This window comes from Salminus brasiliensis, chromosome 1 (assembly GCF_030463535.1).
Source record: "Salminus brasiliensis chromosome 1, fSalBra1.hap2, whole genome shotgun sequence".
In the NCBI taxonomy this organism is placed as follows: Eukaryota; Metazoa; Chordata; class Actinopteri; order Characiformes; family Bryconidae; genus Salminus; species Salminus brasiliensis.
In genome coordinates, this window is record NC_132878.1 from 22993554 (window position 1) to 23008724 (window position 15171).

Below are 15171 nucleotides of genomic sequence, written 5' to 3' on the forward strand. Positions count from 1 at the left end.
CGGTCATCTTGCCATTAGAATGGGACCCTTGTCAAAGTGGCTCATAATCGTATACTTGCCCATTTCCCCTGCTTTTAACACATCACTTTCAAGAACAGACTGTTCCCCTGCTGCCTAATATATCCCACTCCTTGACAAATGCCACTGTATTAACTGAAGAAAATCCATATTTTCAACATCACCTGTCAGTGGTGCTATTGTTATGATGTTATGATTGATTGGTGTGTGCATACCAAATATCAAATATACACAAATATAAAAAAAATGACATGCAGTGTACACATAAAATGTAAGAAACGAGCAAGTCAGATGTAGAGAAGAGTGAAGTGCAACATAACGGTAAGAGATGTGAGAATTAAGCCAGGTTAGTTAGCAATGGTGGTGATGTGAACAATGCATTCTACCATCAATGTGAGGAGGGTTTTACCTAAAATATGTGTGGTATTGTATTTCACTGTGTTGAAGTGAATAATGCTGCTGGTGAACATGGGCTGTATGTGCTGTGTGGATGTGGCGTTGAACAGCTCTCTGATGCTGGGCTGGGCGCAGCCTGGTCACGTGTTCCGCTGATGGCTGAGGGAGGAGGCGGGATGAGGAGGAAACCAAAATATTGCAGTCAGAGTCGTCCGACGTGTGTGTCTGTAGCTCCGTCTGTGTCTGTAGCCCCGAACCGTCCTCTTTCCTGGAGTATTGTATGCTGGCCTGTGAGCGCGGACTGTCTCGGTAAACTAGCTAACAGTAAGGTGAGTGAATCTGGTCTTAAACTGACTCAGAAGAAGAGCTTGGCGATGCGGCACTTCGGCATCGTACAAACGAACGTGAACGCTAACTCGCTAGCTAGCTAATTCACTAGCCGGTCAGCCACATTAGCCAGCTACGCGTTTAGACCTTTATAGCTGAATTAGTAGCGGTATGGCGAGCGAAATGTTTTAGGGTAAGCGTAGACCTGGTGCTAAAAATGGTCAGTTTAGGGAGGGGGAAGGGACCCGTGGAGAGCGTCGCCACAGCAGGTTCGTTAGCGCTGCTGTGAGCACAGGCAGACAGGCAGACAGACAGCTGTTTAACTAATCAGCTCAGCTCAGCTCAGCGGCTCTGGCTAACTTTAACAGGGTTATTTTTCTGAGAGAGGTTAGGTTACTAGTTATAAATGTATGCTGCTGTCGTGTGGTAAATGTATTTTAAGGCCTTCAGTGCATTTCCACGCTTCCGTATTAAAAATATAGCGCTAGCTACCTGAAAATGCCACTGTTTTAGAAACAGTAGCGCAGTCTAAACATCACCGTGTTGGGGAGAGTCTGTCTATTGGGTCAGGATCGTTAGCTAGCATAAGCTAATACTGTGTGTTCTCTCTGTTACTCTGAGATATTTAGCTGGCTAGCTACTGTAGGATCATCCAACCTCTTCCAACATGTAGGTAGGAGTGTGTCCTGCCTCTCTCTCTCTCTCTCTCTCTCTTTATTTGTTTGTTTATTTGTTTATTTTTTTATTTCTCTCCCTCTGAATGAACATAGGAAACAGACGGATGTGCCTCTTTGTGTTATTAGCTAGTCATAACATGGACCGTATTGTAGTGAAGAATAATGTTAAATAAAGCAGTGAAAACGTTTTAAACATTAGACGTTAAGCGTGTTTTCACTAGTAGTCGTTGCAAGGTGGTGCTATACCTCGTATTTAGGTTGAGGTGTAACTAAATGTGCCTCCTAATATGCAGCGAATATCTGTAAAAGTGTCGATAGTAGGTGCCATGCTTGATTGGCTGTCATGCTTGATTGGGGTGTGTGGGTGTGGGTGTGTGTGGTTTCACTGTGTTCACTGTGAACATGTGCTGGGCTGGACTGATTTAAGGTTTATTATTATCCTCTCCCACAGAAGCCACACGCTGTGTTCTTACCTATTATTCTCATTTCTCTTATATTAGCCAGAGATGTGTGATGACAGCTGCTCATAGAATCGGGGAAACCCAGCCATGTAAGTATCATTTGGACTAAACACCATTGGCTCTTTCCCTAGACCTAGGTTAAAGAAATGGTTTGCCAAAGAAGTAAAATGTGCATAATTGTGCCCTTACACCAGATTTGCTTAATCAGCTAAGACATGCTCGTTTTCTAACGTTGCTTTCACTAGTTTTTCATTGGGCCTAAGAAGCTCATGTACTGGGAGACAGAAAGAATTGCTCAGATGCTCATATGGCATTACTGATGTTTAGCATTAGTTTAACACAAACATTGACATTGACTGTTGATCTGCCAACAAGACATGCATAATGTCACACTGCTTATCAAAAATGGTTGAGGAGTGAGTTAAAGACAACACAATAGGCAGAAGTAAACATCATTAAAAGCTTGAGGGACGGTGTTTGGTAGTGTGTGGAGGAAAAATCCCAGCCACTGTAGGAGGGTGTGGACTGCAGTGAAGAATGTGTAGAAAGAAAAGTAGTTTAGATCAGGGTTTACAACCTTTTCCAACTTGCGGCCCACGCAATCGACCACGAACGCATCCACAGCCTGCAAGAACATTAACCAAATATGCAAACTGTAAGCTTGATTGTTTAGTGAACCACTCCTTCAAGCCAAAGCATAAAGATTTGTATTGCAGTTAAGTCCAAGACTAGGTTCAAAATATGTAATGTTGACCAAATTAACCATAATGTGAACACTGCTTGGATTCACGTTGTTCTTACTTTGTCCTAGTTGCCATGAGCGGTGACCTGAATGTGCCGATGGGGTCCTCGTCTGCTGGTATGTCAGACAGGCTCCAGGATGGAGGGGGGATGGACTACAGGGACTGGGTCCGCCGCAGCTACCTGGAGCTGGTCACCTCCAACCACCACTCTGTCCAGGCCCTCTCCTGGAGAAAGCTCTACTTGAGCAGGGCCAAACTCAAGGCCTCCAGCCGCACTTCAGCCTTGCTCTCTGGCTTTGCCATGGTGAGTATAATGCTGGGGATAGTAGGTTTAGATGTAACCAGATTTGTTTCTGCTAATGCTGATGTTTTGCAGATTTTTTGCTGCTAATGCTGATGTTTGATAGCAAAAGATTGGTAGCTTTTTTTTTTTTGCTTTTTTTGGAGCTACCATTGCAACTAATGGAGGCTTCTTTGTGATTATTTCAAATTTCAAATGTCAAATGCTTACCTAAATAATCACACCTTAGACTGCAGAGTCAAGTTGTGAAATGAGCTTAAACTTGCTTATGGTGTTTTGTAACATGCTGTGGACAAGATTCTGATAAGTCTGTGTTTATCAATGCAGTTTACTTTGGTCATAGAGTATCATACAATGTTAGATATTAAACATGCCTTGCCAGATAATGATAAATAATGGGAAAAGTGTGTAAATGAGCCTTTTAACCAAACCATTCTATTCAAAGCTTACTAAATGATAACTGAATAGTCAGTAATTGAAAGTCTATTACAAATGTCAGAAGCATTAATTTAGTTACTTGTGCAGGCTTTGTGGGTGTGGGTATCACAGATGAATGATGAGGTTAGCAGTGTCTTGTGTGTGCCTAAATTCTGTTACTAAGACAAGTGAGTCATTTGTCTCCCTTGTTGTTTTTCCTACAATGGTCAGATGAGCATGAGTGGTATTTGTTGTAGATGTTAGTAAGTGCCATGGTTGAGGAATAGCACAAGGAACAGAAACAGACTAAAAATTAAGGTATATAGTGAAAACAATACAATTACCATATATTACCACATAAAAATGCTAGGTAGGTAAGTAAAATGTATTGATGCATCACTTTTTCACAGATAAAACAGAGAAAATTATACAAATAAAATACAAAATCGTGCAGCCTGGTACATACAGATCAACCAAATGCCTGCTTAAAATACATCTTCAGTCTGATACTTAGGAGCCTAACCATGCCGTGCTCTGTGAGAATTTTAAACAGGATCCTATACTCAACAGTGAAGAGATATTCTAAAACGAGTGATGTGAGACCGTCTGTTTGGTGTAGTGAGTAGTTGTGACCAGGAAGAATTCAATAAGAACAGTGTTTTGTTATTTTTTGTTGCATTCTGTAAACTCACTGTTTGTTTTTGGTTTCCGTTCAGTGTTAATCGTTCCTAATTTGTGATCCTGTCAGGTGGCCATGGTTGAGGTGCAGCTTGAGATGCAGTATAGTTACCCACGTGTGCTCCTCATTGCCTTCAGCGTGTGCACGACAGTGCTGGTGGCTGTGCACCTCTTCGCACTGCTCATCAGCACCTGCATTCTGCCCAATGTGGAAGCGGTCAGCAACATCCACAACCTCAATTCTGTCTCAGAGTCGCCCCACGAACGAATGCACAAGTACATTGAGCTGGCTTGGGGCTTTTCCACGGCCCTGGGCATACTGCTGTTCCTGGCTGAAGTGGTGCTCCTTTGCTGGATTAAGTTCCTGCCTGTAGACTCGGGGACTACTACGAAGCTGAACTGCACCAGCCAGGCATCCAATCAGCCTGGCCACAGTGGCCAGCAGGCTGCTTTGGCCTCGACCATTATTATGGTACCCGTGGGCCTTATCTTCGTGATCTTCACCATCCACTTCTACCGCTCACTGGTGCGCCATAAGACAGAGCGCCACCACCAGGAGATCGAGGAACTACATAAGATCAAGGTACAGCTGGACGGCCATGAGAGGGGGCTACAAGCAGTGTGAGCTCTGGATCTTCAGGGGTGTTGTTTTTCTTTTTTTGCGGTGGCACCATTCTTCACGCCTTCAAGCGGCAGCCTTTAAAGTCCCTCCTTGTAAAAGCCAGTTTCCCTGCGTGTGATTTTTCAACGCAAAATATGCATAATGTTTTGCCATAATGTATCACATGCAACAGTCTGGACAGTGTCTTTCTCTGCCTTGTGTAAAAATGTTCGTGGAGAAATAGAAGGCGCCTTACAGGAAAATGGCATGTTTACAGATTTTCACATCAAGGGCTATTTGTTTTTCCTTTTGATTGGTTAAAGAGTCTTCTGCGTTTTTTCTTCCCTACCCCTTCCCTCTCCCACCTCCTTTTCTCTCTCTAATGCTCTTTTAATTCTGTGCTATATGCTATTACCATGCCTCAAGAACCAGAGAATGTTACCCATACATGCATTCATACATACCTCCACATACACTTTGGATTTGGTTTATACTGGGTGGTGTGTAGTGGTGTGCCAAAATTGTCTTGGAATTAGGGGAAAACAATGACAAGCATGTGGGAGTCTAGGTTACACTAATAACTAAAACTATTTAGGCTCACTGCCACAGTAACAGTCAGATATGCAATGATTACAAATGGCAGGTCTGTATCATCTGAGCTTCCATTTAGTACAGAAAAATGTTTTGTTCATTACTTACCAAGCTTTTTTTTTTTGGACTTTCTTCATATTGAGAAAATCCAGAGATGTTACAAAGAATGTACATGAGTCCATAAATGAGCTGTGTTGCAGTCCATGTTTATTCTGTATTATTTAAAAGGACCATTTAACAGCAGGAAATGTCTTAACTACATTTTCTATTCAATTGCCATTGACCGCTCTATGTATTAGTGCACACTTGACAGTCAGAGTTTTACAATATGTACATTGTTAGGCAAAAATTAGAATGCCAGTCTGGTAGTGGTTTTGTCCATTTGCTAACATGCATCGCTTGGTCCTGCATCAGTGTGTTACAAGAGGTTTACATTAAGATTACTACAGAAGAACTTGTGTGCTCAAAGTAAGTAGGGTCAAACTCCCTGTACGAAGAGCATGCACTGTCAATGGGCATGATTACAAAACTGCCTGCTTCACAAAGTGAAATTGCGTTTTCATTTTTAAGGTCGAACTTAATGAATCTGCTTGGTGAGCTGCATAATGCAGTGAGTTGAGTGGGTAGATTGCCAAGCTCTAGATGCTTCCTCTGAAAACCTTTAAATAAAGCCAATGTACTGTTTATGTAACAAGAAGATGTGAGGATGACATTCCAAAAGAAATGACCTAAAACTGCTTGCCTTACTGCAAAGACATGAAAGTGCACTTGCGGTGTAGTTTGCCGCATCAAGACCTGTCTTATTTAGGGGTGTATGTGTGTATCCGCTTGTAAGCCAAAAGCCAATACCTTAATATTTGTAGAACGTAGACATTGGGACTAAATCTATGTGCATCAGCAGTACAGAGAATGGTTTTATTGGTTAGGACTGTCACAATAATTACATTTAGCAACTTATACAATTATATATGGATGCGACCATGATCATTTGTGCTGACCTTGATGTTACCCATTGTGTTTACTTGAGCAGGGATGTTGATTTTAGTCAGTAGTGCTGTTCTGCTGTCTCGTCTGCTAGCTGTTAGAGGTGAGGACGAGTCTGTGAGTAGACAGCAACGTCTACGAGTGCGGTGCGGGCAAGGCCAATGCATTCTGCTCTGTGTGTATGGCCCATACATGCACACAGCAGAGTGTTTGGAAGAATTCTTATAATGTTCGTTGCTCTTTAAGCTGATGTATTTGCATTATAATGCTATAATATTAAATAGTTATTGTGACAGGCCTAGTTAATCACAGTACAAATGCTGATATGTTGGTGCAGTGGCGCAGCATCATCTTCACATCCTGCTATTCTGGAGTTCGATAAATACAATAATCAGATATGGATATCAACCATCAGCCAAGTCTAAACATCTGTCCAAGGCTGATAAATGTTGTTTTAATCTTCCAGTACTAAAATAATTTTGAAATAATATCCTCATGCATCCCTTAAAGGGGCTTGAGGATTTCAGCAAATATTTCAGAAGCACTATTATAGTCATGCTGAGCTTCTTCATTTTTGCTTCAAAGTCTTGGTTTCATTTGTTGGTGCCGCAACAAATGAAATTTTCTCTCAGAAATGCTAACTTTATAAGAGAAGGAAAACCGGTCTTAACCTTAAAGCTTATTCTTTTAGTGAGATTGTATTGTAAGTAATTTTACATCATTTAGATTTTTTATTCTAGCTATTTGTCATGAAATCACAAAGTAAGTGGCCTTTTCAAACAAGGTTACCAAGGTTTCTGATAGGACAATGACAACAAAAATGCCTTCTTCGTTCACAGGCCTGGTCATGTTTTGTGAATTATTGCTTTGCCGTTGTATTTATCAAGCTCCTCAGCTGCTGAGCTGGGATCACTTTTAGCCATTCATGTCCCATTGGAGAAGAGAACTTGGAGGATGCACAGGCAGTTTATACACGTAGGCCCCAATACACATAGGACCGCTTATTTTAATGTTCAGCGTCCGTTTAGCGGCTATGTCCCAAGAGAGGAAACTTTTGACCAAAATGAAGCACTTGTATATGGAAGGGTTGTGGACTTTACAAAAAACACTGCAGAAGTCTTTGCAGAAAAAAAACAATGCCTTTTGGCAACCTGTCTGTTTTTGAACAATTTACATGTCACATGACATGGTGACCACACAAAACAAGTGACAGGCGTCCTGTGAAAACTGACATACTATATTCTTGTGCACAATATTTAACCAACTGTTGACAGAATCGTTTTGTGGGGTGGCATGTCCTTTTCATATCCCGTCTGTGTACTTGTATGTTAATTTATGTCAAATAAACAATTATTTTGTTTACTTTCAAGCCTTATACCTTGGGCTGTTTGTGTTATGTTCTCTGTGCTAATGAAAGAGACATGTTAAGATGCACATCATAAATATAAATTATTTTATACATGTATCTGCAACCAAATCAAATCTAAGTTGTTGAACACATTCCTTCCTAACCTCCGGTCAGCAGTGTGCTTGCATACCCTGTCTACTCAGAACATTAATCAGTTTTTCAACATATTGTTTGTACCTCCATTTAAAGTTTTCAAGAGACCGGTTTGAAAAGTAAGCAAGTACATTATATGTCATTTTACCCTGTCAGTAGTATTGAGCCTTCAATCACTGGAAGTCTCCCATAAGATTAGCTATGAAGACAGCGATGATGTCCTGAAGCAGCTCAGGCCTGGTCAGATTTCCCACTGAGCAGTGTTCATAGCAGCTGAGGCTGGCATGTCCACATGAAGCAGGACAGCTGGTGCAGTGAAAATGCTGGCAATCACTATGCAAGAAAACCTCTCCTGCCTCCTTGGAGACTCAGCTGAAGATGGCACGGCAGCCTTTTCTTACAGCTCCAGCTATGGCTCACTTGATGGATAAAACAAAGCATATTCAATAAACAAACCATGATAATAATTAGGAGTCTCATATAGGAAATGTGTAACATTATCTGAATGTTTAATACATATCTGCCCATACTGATACATGCATGCTTATGAAATCATGCTGATCACAAAAAATACAGCTAGCTAGCTAGCTAACATTTGTAGTTGAGCAAAAAATAGTGATATTAATAAACATTATGCTCATCGAATAACACTGTGATTCTGATATCATAGTGCATCCCTAATTGCAGCTAGCTAATGCACTCATGTAATATCTATATATTGAGTCAGAAAACGTGTAGCTAGCATGATGTAGCTTAGCATAACGTGGCCTAGCGTCACTAGCACAACTTCTGCAAGATCCTTCGGTGGTTTGTTTAAACATGTGCATAGCATATATTGTAAATAATACAGTTTTGAGAATGCTTTTGCCATAAATTCTCAAAATCGCATTGATCTGCAAGTTTAAACCGAGTGGCTGTGTACATTAGGGGATGCAGCGTGTAGATGCGCTCAGCCTGGCAGTTAGCCTGAAAGCTAGCACATTTAGTGCTAACTAGCTATACCTCTTTTTAACGCTACATCGTTTTCTGTCCGTGTGTACACTTGGATCGTTGGCATCTCAGAAAAAATGTGTTATCTAAAATTCAGTAACCCGTTTGAGAATTTCTGCCTAGCATTGTGAAATTGCTAAATCAAGCAGATATCTCTTCATTCAGCAGCTAGCTAGCTAATATTCCCATCCTAGACAGATCCCAGAAGAAGTGCTAATCTGCTGCATGATACAGCACTTTACATTGTATTATTTTACTGAATGTCAGGCTGTATATGAGCAAACCTGACTGGAACACTATGTAGACCAACTCTGCAGTGACCTCATGTTGCCATCGCCGTCAGCCCCAGTAATTAGCCATCTTAACTAATGAGTATCTCAATTAGCAGCTAGCTACCTCGCCAGCTGAAGCCCAGTAGCTGCTAAAGAGGTTAATGAGGGAAAGATTAAACAGCTGTGCTTCGTGTTTAAAAAGGAACTGAGGTGGTGCAGTTTCCAGTGGGTTTCTGTGGTTGGGTTGGTGTGATGTAGCGTGCAAAGTCAGCTTCAGCTTCAGCGCTGATCTGAAAGGGCCTGACAGGTAATCTTCAGCAAAATCAATCATGTCAATTTTAATTGCTCGTGTATCCTGTGATTACAGGTGTTTCCCAGAAATGGTGAGGCGAAGCTTTATTTTTAAAGGCTAGGAAGGATCTGGCTCTTGGTCATGTTTGCATTTTAAACAAATCTGGTCATGCACTTTAGCATTTGCTTTGCATACTGTGTACTTCCAGTGTAATTTCTAATAAGAACATGAGCAGGGGAAGGCTGGCAGCTATGATGAGAGAAATGGTCCTGACTTGGTATTGCCACTGCATAGTGACTCTGACCAAGGTCTGATTGGATATTTAATCTTCTCTCTGAGCTGCATGCAGAATTTCTTTCTTTCCTAACTATATGCATCCTTTTCCCCTATGCAACTTTCCAACCTCTTTTATAAAAGAGACTGTTAATGTGAAACTACTTCTGAATTACTAACCTAAGCTGTTTGTGTTCCCTCGTTCCCTTTTCCAGGCTCTACTAGTGGGAGTGTTGATCAAGCATGGATCACTGGGGCAGCCCCTCTGGGACCTTGCAATGAACATGCAGCGTGGGGTCATGGATATGGGAACAGGCATTTTGCTCTATTCTATATTTAGCCTGGCACAGTGTCTTGCAGCTCGGAACTGTAATGGTTTAGTCAGGTGAAATGAAGGGTGCACCTTACTTCCTTGCCTGTGAGCCAAATGTAGTTCCCACCCCACAGGTTATACCTGCTGTAAACGGGCATGTGGATACAGAGCTGTTCCTCTATTTATCTAGCTAAGGCTGTTGCACAAAATGAGACTTTAGGCTAGACTGATGTGCATTTTAGCATTTGAAGGCTCAGCCTTTAATCTAGACCTCTTAAACTATCACTGACCCCACAATTGGGCTGTCTTGCCGGGTATTATAATGCACTCCTGCATGTTGCTAGTTTTCAGTGAAAGGCACCCTAGTCTGAAACTTCTTTCCCACAGCTTTCTCTGGAATGCTGTCTGGCATTAAGCGCCAGGGGTTTTTAGAAGTCTAAATCTCTTGTGGCTGCTCGGTCCTAAAATGGTGTCCAGTTTATTTGGGGTCACGTTTGACAAACCAGAGGGAGAAGCCTGCTGGACATCATTTCATATAATCTTTAAACCCTCATGTGGGTGGTTGGACTACCTTGTTAGCGTGCTAGTGAGAAACCATGCTAGGAACCTCTTAAACTGTCTCACTCTGCTTAAGAGGTTTCTGGCATGCTTTCTGACTAGCAGTTGTTGACTGACAGGGCCGACTTGCAGGTATGTTACTGTAACTGTTGTATTGTAATCCATTTATTTTTGATAATGGTCAAGTAGTCCGTTTTCTGAATGTGTGCCAGAAATTTGCCTAGAATCAGGACTGCACTTGCAATGCATGAAGTGTACCTTCACTATACCCTGCACCTAAAATAATGGTTCAGTCATAGCCAGGCTTTGTTTAGAGAGACAATTTCTTCCCTCCACAGTGAGGAAGGGACATTTTTGAAGTGCTAAATGGAAATTGTCCTTTTGTAAAAAGGAAAGTCTACTTGTTTAAATGCATTTCTGCAGCCACCCCGGTCTAAATGAAGATGGTAATATCTTATGTAGAGTTTTGTTGTTTAAATGTAATGTAAAACCTTTACTTATTTGTACTGGGCCTCTTTGTTCACTCAGATACATGAGATACATCAGGTACTTTTGCCTAGTGTTGCTGATGAGCAAGAACTTATTCCCACCAAAAGAATGATGTTCTGTTGGCAGGACAGGAAGTGACTTACTGTGTTTGTTGTTTTGAAATGGGATCCAGATTTTATCACAATGTTTATCATTGTTTGGCCTTTTAATTATTTACACAGACAAAAGATAGGAAAATACCTATTTATTTCTGTTCCAAAGCAAGCTGGATTGGATAATTCATTGCTGATTTTGTCAATGATCAGCTATTCCAAAACAAAGTGATTCTCTTATCAGTGCTTCTATTTTTGTCATGGTGTTTTCATTCTTACATATTTTGAGCCTTGACCATGTAAATGATTCACAGTAGTAGAGTTTGGGACCCCAGTTTCAGCACTTCTTCATGCAAGCCAGGCATTAAGGCTGTGCATTTATTAATTTTGGTCAGGGTAACAGGGTTTTCAACCCCTTAGACAATGAACCGGTCACCTTTCCTTACAAGAAGATACAAAGGGGTTTTTGGGGGTCAATCTGTGGTACAATATATTAGACACTAGTTGTTGGACACAGCTGGACTCTGGCCTCTGCCTTCAACCCATCCGTTCAGGGAAACACTGGAATGTGAGCACATGTGCATGGCACAGTGGGCAGCCATTGCTGTGGTGCATGGGGAGCAGAGAGGTTGGGGGCCTTGCTCAAGCACCTAACACAGGTGGCTTTTGGTTACCACAAATCAAAGTGCTTACCTCTATTTGAACAGCAAATGTCTGACAATGGGCAGTTGCTGAATTTTGGCTAAATGGCAGAAGAACTGCTTTTAACAGTGACCAGTTCATAAAACTGTCATGAATTATGTAGATGAGCTTCAGAGAGAATACCTATAATATTAATATAACCTACCATGTATAAGTAGTATTTCATTATGGGTAAATCAGGACATAGATAACTAAAGTATGAAAAGAAAGCCATGTTTTAAGAGGCTACTCTGCACATGCCTAGACAACGATTATTTACCTTTTGTTTGAAATGTATGTAGAACACGTGCCACTATGGCGCATACAGAGCGTCCATGATGGTTTAATTAAGGTTTTTATTTTAACAGAGGTGGGGTCCCTGAAGGAGACTTTTGGCCATAACTTGAATTTGCTGCTATTTTTGTTGCAGAGTGCACAAGAACATGGCAAACTTTACACATTTCACATTAAAATCTCTCGATTTTCTCCTAGAGTGATGGCCCCCTTACCTTGTGACAGGGCTGTCACATTTCTCACAGCTCATGAGTTTTCAAGTTTTAATTACATAATCATGCATTTTCGAAGCTCTTCGAACGGCCCATTGGCTGGCATTATAGGTGCTTAAAGATTACTTTCCAGTGTCATTAGGGCATGTCCCATATGTGGATTATCAGGAAATGCACGATTTCTGCTTTTAAAATGCTGCTGAACCTGTTGAAATCTACCCCTCTGGTGAATAGATTTTAATTAAGTGCTGTAGTTCAGAGGGATAGCCTGTGAGGGGACATCTGTGGTTGGCTTTGACGTACATGTATATACACCGGTAGCAGAAAACGTAGCCAGACGTAGCCAGGGCTGTGTCATTGGTGCGCAACTTCCTGCAGAGTGGGCAGACTTTGCTGTATGTGTGTGAAGCGTCCTGGTCCTCCAGGTGAAGTGGTGGTGGGGGTGTAGGGAGGGACGTGAGGGACTTTATGTTGCTCTGATTCTCTGACGAGTACCACCACTCCAGAAACTGCAGGAAGAACACACCCAGAGAGAGACTGGTGGAAAGGGATACTGCCACACCTCCGACCACAGTGGAAAACACCTGCTGCAGCTTCTCTCCAAAGCTGTGGAGGGACAAACAGCATGGGTTACGAATGCAATTAATCTTCATTACAATTCAGAAAGGTTTTATTCTTTAGGAAACATCATCATAAAATGTGACAAATGTGACTAGAGAATCTCATCACATTGTTGTTTTAGTAAAATACAGATGACAATATAACTAGCTTTTTCTTACACTTACAATTTTGATCTCAATACTTTATAGTCAACTATACCAACACTGTTGTGAATTCTGCAGGATCTCTTGCCAAAATCCCTGATACAAGTGAGAATCAATAGAGTCGAGGGGTTTGCTTACAGCTGTTTAACCAACATGGAGGAGTGTAAAATATAAAATAAAACTAATTTATATTATAAAACAATTTAACTGGTCATTAAGTTGCTTTATGCTTGTATTCTGAATTGAATGAACCAGTGTAGGTGAGACAATTAGTTCATTTAAACAACATTACAAACAATACGCTGAGTATGAGGCCACATATGCCATGGAACGTTGGTGCGAGTTGTGAAGAAGGCTACAGGGGTTAATGCATCATTTGGGACTGGACCACTGCCCTTAATGGCTTAATTCAGATCTCCAGGAAAAAACACAAATGTGGACTTTCTGGGTCCCTGAAGACTGACACTGGTCTTTATAGTTCATGAGAAATACAAATGATGTATTTGTCAGTGCTGCATGCTGTAGTATTGAAACAGCCCAATGTCTTATGCTCACCTCTGACTGGAGCTCAGTGCAGGGCCTGCTGGCTTGAGGTCCAGGCTGTGAATGTCATGGGCTGTGAGGTGGGATAGTTTGACCCCGGCCAGCCACAGCAGGGGCGAGTGCGTCCGTGTTTTGCCAAAAACGTACAACAGCTGATGGAAAAATGTCCAGCCATCCCACGCCATGCATACATAAGGATAGACAGCCAGGAAGGCCCTGTACATCTTCTGGGTGAAGGACTGCGGCAGTCGTATGGAGAAATCATCCTCGTCCCTCTGACGAGCAAGGACCTTCTCCAGCTTTGTCCGCAGGTATGGGAGGAGGGCAAGGAGGAGCAAGGAGCGTAAGTGCTGCCTACGGCGGAGGCCTTGGTGAGCTGCTCGAGCGCTGTCTGGACCCACTCGCTTCAGGCCGTAGAAGTTTTCAGAAAAAGACGCACTGGTGCGCGACAGGAAATGGTGCTGCAGCAGCAGATCAAGGACAGCATAGATCTCATCAAACTTCCTCAAGAGGATTCCATATCGACCAGGACTGGATTCAGCTAAGATCTGTGAAAACATAATGACAGTCATCCACAGAACGTGCAATGCACATAGCTAGGTTTCACAATTGTCAACATAAAATTGTGGTAATGTCATCTTTGTTTTTTTTATGTCTCCTGTCACATCATAGTGTACCTTCCTCAATTATTCATCGTAATATTCAATAACTTCTATCGCTTAACTGACTCCATGTCCATTCAGTAAGATTCAAGATTCAAGAGTTTTATTGTCATATGCACAGCCGAAACAGACAGTTACGCTGTACAATGAAATTCTTACTTTGCTGTCCCTCCATTCACCAATAGATAAAGATAACAAAAAAGAAATTAATAATAAAAATATATACAAAATAAATAAAGTATAATAATATAAGTTGAAGTAAAAAAAAATTAAAGTAAACTTTTTCCTTTTTTACAATGAAAAAAAATTAAAATAAAAGTTACATGTGCTTTTATGTGCAAGTATGAGCAAGTATGAAGAGCAGCAGCTATAAAGTGCAGGTTGCAAGTAAGAAATGTAAACAATAGTGTGCAAGTATCGAATGTAAACAGTGTTCTGACAGCAGCAGTACAGTGAGTGTAAGGTGCAGTTAAAATCAGATTAGAGTTTAAAACCAGTTCAGATAGGAAGGGTTGGAGAGGTAGTGCGTGAGGTGTTCACAAGCCTGATGGCCTGTGAGTAGAAACTGTTTGTGAGTCTTGTGGTCCTGGACTTCACACTCCTGTAAATCCCTAATTTAACTTTACTGTGGTTTAATCCCCCTTTAAGCCATCGACACTGGACGGGATCAGCAAATTTACCTTCACGGCGTGCTGCAGTGCAGGTTTGACAGCACTCATCAACGAGTCCTGCGCTAAAACTTCAAAAATTGACGGCCTGTCTTCAGCTGTTGCTGCTGTGGTCAGATGTGCTCCTCTTTCCGCCATTCTGGGGGACTTTAACTCGCTAGCTCTCTTAACTTACGAACCAAACAGACGTCCAATAAAAAAAGCACATAAAAAGCTAACTTAAGAAGTATGAAGAGATATCTTTTCAAAACTCTGCACATAAACACGACCACAGCGGGGTGTCATAGCGGAGAGGCTACAGTGTCAACAATTTACTGAGACATGCCATATACCGAACCCCGCGGTGCAACATTACGGCCGTTCCGTGTTCTCC

The 15171-nt window shown here is 41.6% G+C and overlaps 2 protein-coding genes and 1 non-coding gene across 4 annotated transcripts; 2 read left to right on the plus strand and 1 right to left on the minus strand.

Annotated features, from left to right (window-relative positions):
- The first annotated feature begins 486 nt into the window (after window positions 1-486).
- On the plus strand, window positions 487-7563 carry orai2 (ORAI calcium release-activated calcium modulator 2). 2 transcript variants are annotated; one of them, XM_072674675.1, is made up of 4 exons: window positions 487-743; window positions 1870-1968; window positions 2691-2926; window positions 4089-7563. In XM_072674675.1, the coding sequence occupies exons 2-4, from the start codon at window positions 1932-1934 to the stop codon at window positions 4641-4643; spliced, it is 828 nt and encodes a 275-aa protein (XP_072530776.1). In that variant the 5' UTR covers window positions 487-743; window positions 1870-1931; the 3' UTR covers window positions 4644-7563. The 2 variants fall into 2 exon arrangements, with proteins under 2 accessions (XP_072530776.1, XP_072530768.1); XM_072674667.1 differs by having other exon boundaries at window positions 488-743; window positions 1919-1968.
- Window positions 7564-8193: 630 nt separating this feature from the next.
- pex12 (peroxisomal biogenesis factor 12) lies at window positions 8194-15129 on the minus strand. Its single transcript, XM_072694009.1, has 3 exons — window positions 14811-15129; window positions 13481-14016; window positions 8194-12767 (listed from the first exon to the last, which is right to left on the minus strand). The coding sequence occupies exons 1-3, from the start codon at window positions 14934-14936 to the stop codon at window positions 12377-12379; spliced, it is 1053 nt and encodes a 350-aa protein (XP_072550110.1). The 5' UTR covers window positions 14937-15129; the 3' UTR covers window positions 8194-12376.
- LOC140538130 (Z30 small nucleolar RNA) lies at window positions 9497-9591 on the plus strand. The gene has a single exon (XR_011977705.1). It is a non-coding gene; the product is annotated as a Z30 small nucleolar RNA (small nucleolar RNA).
- Window positions 15130-15171: the final 42 nt, after the last annotated feature.